The sequence below is a fragment of the Erpetoichthys calabaricus genome, chromosome 4, assembly GCF_900747795.2.
Source record: "Erpetoichthys calabaricus chromosome 4, fErpCal1.3, whole genome shotgun sequence".
Taxonomy (NCBI): Eukaryota; Metazoa; Chordata; class Cladistia; order Polypteriformes; family Polypteridae; genus Erpetoichthys; species Erpetoichthys calabaricus.
Window position 1 is genome coordinate 301592928 of NC_041397.2, and position 6160 is coordinate 301599087.

A 6160-nucleotide genomic window follows, 5' to 3' on the forward strand; every position below is an offset into this window, starting at 1 on the left:
AAACTGTAGTTGGCCTTTCAAAGAATTCTGTGATGAGGAAGTCATTTGGTTTCATTTTAAACCTGAGCTTCCAAATTGTTCATTTATGAATTACATTTTCGATTCATCCCTTCGTCCAGCACTTTGTCATTTTACTACCATTTTTTCAGCTTGGCAAAACACCATGCTTCTTTTTCACCCATTTAAAAGTGACGGCAGTCATGATCCTATCAAACAGGCCGAATTGCCTATGCCGCTGTTATTAATACACAGAAAAGGCTATAGTCGACTAACAGAAAAAACTGAAACACAGTTATCACAGCCATCTGCATTGAAAAACAAGCTCTTTTTCTTTTCTTTTTAGAAGACTAATGAGGCAAAACAAAACAATCTTCTGAAAATTGGCATCCTGAATCAGTGGAACGAGCAGCAGCCTTTTAGTGTAACACATATGTCTTCTCAGGAACTTAACATGCTCCACTCATCCAATTGAAATAAGAGAGCTGTGACTTGGCAAGAAAGAAATGAAATAGTCTTAAACTATTACTATGGGACCCCTGCTCAGTCCAGATCCCCGGTCCCTATACAGATAAAACAAAATTCAAGTAAAAGGTGGTTTCCCTTTGAAACAAACAAAGCAATACAACATAATGCATTGAAAGTAACAAAAGTATTCCTTTCTTTTCAAAACATACAAGGGTTGCTCATAAAGTTTTGCATCACCATTTTTATTTAGATATTAAAAGAATAAACAGAAACTACATGGTCAAATATTTGTGGACAATCTGACTTATGACACTTATATGAGATTGTTAGACATCCCATTCCAAACCTTTGTGATTTAATATGGAGTCCCCCCACCTTATGGCTATAACAGCATCCACTCTTCTGGGAAGGCTTTCCGCAAGATATGGGAGTGTGTCTGAGGGAATCTGTGCCTGTTAATCCAAAAGAGGATTTGTGAGGTCAGGTACAAATGTTGGACGAGGAGACCTGGCTCGCAATCAGCATTCCAATTTATTCCAAAGATGTTCAATAGGGTTGACATCAGAGCTCAGTGCAGCCAACTCAAGTTCCTCCATGTCTTTATGGACCTGACTTTGTGCATGGAGCACAGTCATACTGGAACAGAAAAGGGCCTTCCCTTAATTATTGCCACAAAAATGGAAATGTAGCATTAACATTGCTCTTCACTGAAACCAATGGGCCCAGCCCAAACCCTGAAAAACTGCCCCAGACTATTAATCCCTTCCCCACCAAATTTTAGTGACTGAACGCCTTCCCGTGCCGTCGAGAAGGTAGTGTTCTCCTGGCATCCACCAAACCCATATTCATCTATCAAACTCCCATATAGTGAATCATGATTCTTCAATCCAGATAACTCATTTCCACTGTTACAGAGTCCAATAGAAGTGTGCTTTACACTAGTCCAGCCAATAATTGGCAATGCAAATTGATCTTTGGCTTTGTGTGCAGCTTCTCAGCCACGGAAACCCATTTCATGACTCTCCTTGATGCACAGTTCTTGTGCTGAGGTTGCTTCCAGTGGAAGTTTCAAACTCTATTGTGAGTGATGCTGCAGAGGACAGGCGATCTTTACTGTACGTGCTATGCGCTTCAGCACTTGGCAGCACATCTCTGTAAGTTTGCATGGTCAACCATTTTGTGGCCGAGATCTTCACAATAAGATCTAGCAGAGAAGAAATTTTACGTACTGACTTGTGGCAACCTATGATAATGCCTCATTCAAAGTCACTGACCTCTTCAGTATGCCCAATTCTACTGCCAATGGAGATTGCATGGCTTTTTGCTGATTTTATGCACCTGTTAACAACGAAATCCATGTTATCAATGATTTAGAGGGGCATCCACAAACTTCAGACATGCTGTCAGATATTTTCACATAGGCAAAGAAGAGGTATAATTACATGTTTTAATTGCCTTGTTCCTTCTCTGATTTGATTTTCTTTTGACAACATCCTAACAACGCTCTGACGACATTCCATAATACAGACCCTGGCCTCGACTGTAAGAAATTATTTGGTTGACCCCTAAAGGAAATCATTAGCACGTCCCTGCGGCTCCAATCTCTTATCCAAATGGATTTCCCATTCTGTCCAGTGCAAAAATAACAGTCACAGCAAAAGCGAGAAGAGTTTACTTTACCTGGGCAGTGTTTTATGGTCAAAATGGATATTACAAAGTGTCAAGAAAGGCAGAACAATAATAACAAAAAGCTTAACAAAAATAACAATGGTATTTGTCTCCTTTTATTTTATGAATATACAGGGTTGTGAAGTGGGCTATTAAGTTAAATATAGTGATCATATATATATATTTTTATATCTACAGTAATCAAATAATAAACTTTCTTTTTTCCTCAGGAATTCCTCATTATCATCATGGCAAACATGTCAACAGTCCAACAGTTCATTCTTGTGGGGTTTCCAGGATTTCAGGATCGTGAGAGCAGGCTTATTTATTCCATATTTTTCCTGATCGCCTATCTGCTAATTTGCCTGTGGAACCTCACCATCATAGCCACATTCACTCTGGATGAAAACCTGCACAAGCCCATGTATGTGCTGATTTGCAATTTGGCAATTTTGGACATCACCTTTTCATCAATCACTGTCCCAAAATTGCTGGCTGTTTTCATGTTTGACTTCAACATGATCTCTTATGCTGCTTGCTTCATACAGATGTTTTTTTACCTCGCTTTAGCAACTTCTGAGTCGTTGCTCTTGATGCTGATGGCATATGACAGGTTTGTGGCTATCTGTAACCCCCTTCTTTATCCCACTATTATTACCAACAAGGCCATCCTGAAGCAGATCACTTTCTGTTGGGTCGGTGGGCTCCTTATTCCTGTACTTCCACTCATTCTGGCTCTCAGACTGCCATTCTGTGGACCTAACAAGGTTGTGCACTGCTTTTGTGATCATTCCTCTGTGCTCAGGTTGGCCTGTGCTGACATTTTAATTAATAGCTACGTAGCTCTGACCATCGCATTGTCTGTGCTGCTTATCCCCTTGGCCTACATTGTGTTTTCATATACAAGGATCATTTCTTCAGTGGTCAAAATTGCCAGCTCTGAAGGACGCCTTAAAGCGTTTTCTACCTGTGGGACCCATCTGTTAGTAATTTGCATTTTTATTCTCACGGCGGCTGGTGTTTACATCTCATATCGAATTCCAGGCACCTCTGAAGACATCCGCATAATGGCAGCAGTGCTACAGAATGTGATTCCACCTCTAATGAACCCAGTTATCTACTGTCTGAGGACTAAAGAGATCAGAGACAGCTTTGTAAAAACTGTAAAAAGGGGTAAACTGTTATCACACTAGAAATCCATTTTTCAGATGGGAAACAATAATTTTGCGATTAAAATCTATCTATCTATCTATCTATCTATCTATCTATCTATCTATCTATCTATCTATCTATCTATCTATCTATCTATCTAAAAGTTACCCATAAGACACCTGTAAAAGTATTCACTCCCTTTATAAGTTTCCATATTTTATTAAAATATTGAATCACTGCGGATTTAATTTGGCTTTTTTGACAATGATCAACAGAAAAACACTCTTTAATGTCAAAAAGAAAACAGATCTCTGCAAAATCGTCTAAATTATTTACAAATATAAAACCCTCTTTAGTATTTAGCTGATGACAGCTTTGAGTTTATGTGTTCAGGTCTCCCTCTATCAGCTCTGTCGTTTCTTCCCCATTATTCTCAAACCTGTGCCAGCTCCGTCAGGTGTCATGGGAACTGCAAGTGAAGAGCCTTTGTCAAGTCTAGTCACAAATCTGTATTCCAGGACATTCACGTTATTGTTCTGAAGCCGTTCCTGAGTACCTTACGCTGCATGCTTGTGGTTGTTGTCTTGCTGGAAAACAAATCTTCTCCCAAGATGCAGGTTTCTTGCAGTCCGCATAAGCCTTTCTTTCTAGATTTCTCCATATTTCGCGGCAATACATTTTTCCTTCACAAGCCTTCCAGAGCCTGCTGCAGAGAAGCATCCCCACGTACCAATGCTGCCACCACCATGCTTCATGGTGGGGATGGTGTCGTTTTGATAGTTGGCACCAAACACATGGTGTTTAGTCTGAGGGCCAGAAAGTTTATCCTTCTTCCAGCTGCCTTCTGGCAAGATATCATGTGTCTCATAAAGCTCCAACTGGTGAAGCACATAGGCAACAGTTGTTACCTGCGCACTGTCTCCCGTCTTATCCAATGCAGCTTGTCACTGCTTCAGAGTTCTCATAGGTTTCCTGGTGGTCTTTCTCTATCGCTGATCACTCAGCTTTTGTGGTCAGTCAGCTCTAGCAGATTTACAGCTCTGCCATACTCTTTGCATTTCTTTGTGATTGATTTAATTGGATATTCAGTTACTTGGATATTTTCTTGTTTCCATCCCGACTTGGATTGTTCATGGAGTTGCCTGGAGTGTTCGTCTTCGTTGTGTTGGTTAGGTCGCCATACTGCCTCAGCACAACATGTCACTTTCACATTCAGTTGTCTTTAGACTACAATCAGCTGAAACACCATACAGGTAATAACCATTAAACTAATTTTGGGACTTCTAAAACCAATTGGCTGCACCAGTGATGATTTAGGTACTCCATGTCAGATTAAAGGAGGTGAATGCTTATGGGATCAATTATTTGGTCTTTTATATTTGTAATTAGTTTAGACCAGTGTTTTTGAACCTTTGTGGTATTGTGACCCACCAAAGGGGTGAATCGAGTAGGATCATCACAGCACTTTTCCCTTGATAAATCAAGCACGGACATCATGGTGGTTTTCACTTGGTGAATCGATCTGCAGAGCATATTGTCTTTTGCGTTGAGTATAGTGTGACCCACTACATACTCACTACCATTGTAAACAAGAAGGCTAACAGAAAGTCAGGTTCTATAGCACCCTGATGTGTGGAGTACAAGTCTAAGGAGGTTCTGCTAAAGCTTTATAACACACTGGTGAGGCAAAGTGGAGGCAAAGACTGCTTGCAATCTGGTGTGAGGTAACTTATTAGAACTGGCCAAATGTTAAGAGTGGTGTTCCACAGGGGTCAGTGCTGGGGCCGCTGCTACTTTTAATATATATAAATGATTTAGATAGGAATATAAGTAACAAGCTGGTTAAGTCTGCTGATAGGTGGATTAGAAGATAATTTGAAATCTGTTATATCATTACAGAAGGACTTGGATAGCATACAGGCCTTGGGCATATTTGTGGAAAATGAAATTTAATGTCAGTAAATGTAAAGTATTACACATAGGAAGTAAAAATGTGAGGTTTGAATACAAAATGGGCGGTTCGGAAAATCAAGAGTACACCTTATGAGAAGGATTTAGGAGTCGTAGTGGACTCGACGCTATCCCCTGCCAGACAGTGATCAGAAGCCATTAAGAAGGCTAACAATGTCAGGTTATATAGCGCCTTGATGTGTGGAGTACAAGTCACAGGAGGTGACGCTCAAGCTTTATATAGCGCCTTGATGTGTGGAGTACAAGTCACAGGAGGTGACGCTCAAGCTTTATATAGCGCCTTGATGTGTGGAGTACAAGTCACAGGAGGTGACGCTCAAGCTTTATATAGCGCCTTGATGTGTGGAGTACAAGTCACAGGAGGTGACGCTGAAGCTTTATACCACACTGGTGAGGCCTCATCTGGAGTACTGTGTGCAGTTTGAGTCTCCAGGCTACAAAAAGGACATAGCAGCACTAGAAAAGGTCCAGAGAAGAGCAACTAGGCTGAGTCCAGGACTACAGGGATGAGTTATGAGGAAAAATTAAAAGAGCTGAGACTTTACAGTTTCAGCAAAAGAAGATTAAGAGGTGACATGAGTGAAATGTTTAAAATTATGAAGGGAATTAATCCAGTGGATCGAGACGGTGACTTTAAAATGAGTTCATCAAGAACACAGGGACACAGTTGGAAACTCATTAAGAGTAAATTTCACACAAACATTTCATTACACCAAGAACCACTGGCGAGCTTTGTTAGGCTGAATGGCCTGTTCTCATCTAGATTGTTCTAATGTTCTATTAACAAATTGCAACTCATCCATGGCTGAGAGTGACCCACGGGTTGAGAAACACTAATTTAGACCACTGTGCAGGGATCTCTTTTCACTTTGACATCAAAGAATCTTTTTCTGTTGATCAGTGT

General features: G+C 40.5%; 1 protein-coding gene across 1 annotated transcript; it reads left to right on the forward strand.

The window, feature by feature from the left end:
- The first annotated feature begins 2381 nt into the window (after window positions 1-2381).
- LOC114651278 (olfactory receptor 6-like) lies at window positions 2382-3326 on the forward strand. Its single transcript, XM_028801222.1, has one exon. It carries the CDS (start codon window positions 2382-2384, stop codon window positions 3324-3326), a length of 945 nt encoding a protein of 314 aa, XP_028657055.1.
- The last annotated feature ends 2834 nt before the right edge of the window (window positions 3327-6160 follow it).

Coding starts and splice junctions, on each gene's coding strand:
- LOC114651278 (XM_028801222.1), top strand. CDS start 2,382: ATGGCAAACATGTCAACAGTCCAACAGTTCATTCTTGTGGGGTTTCCA.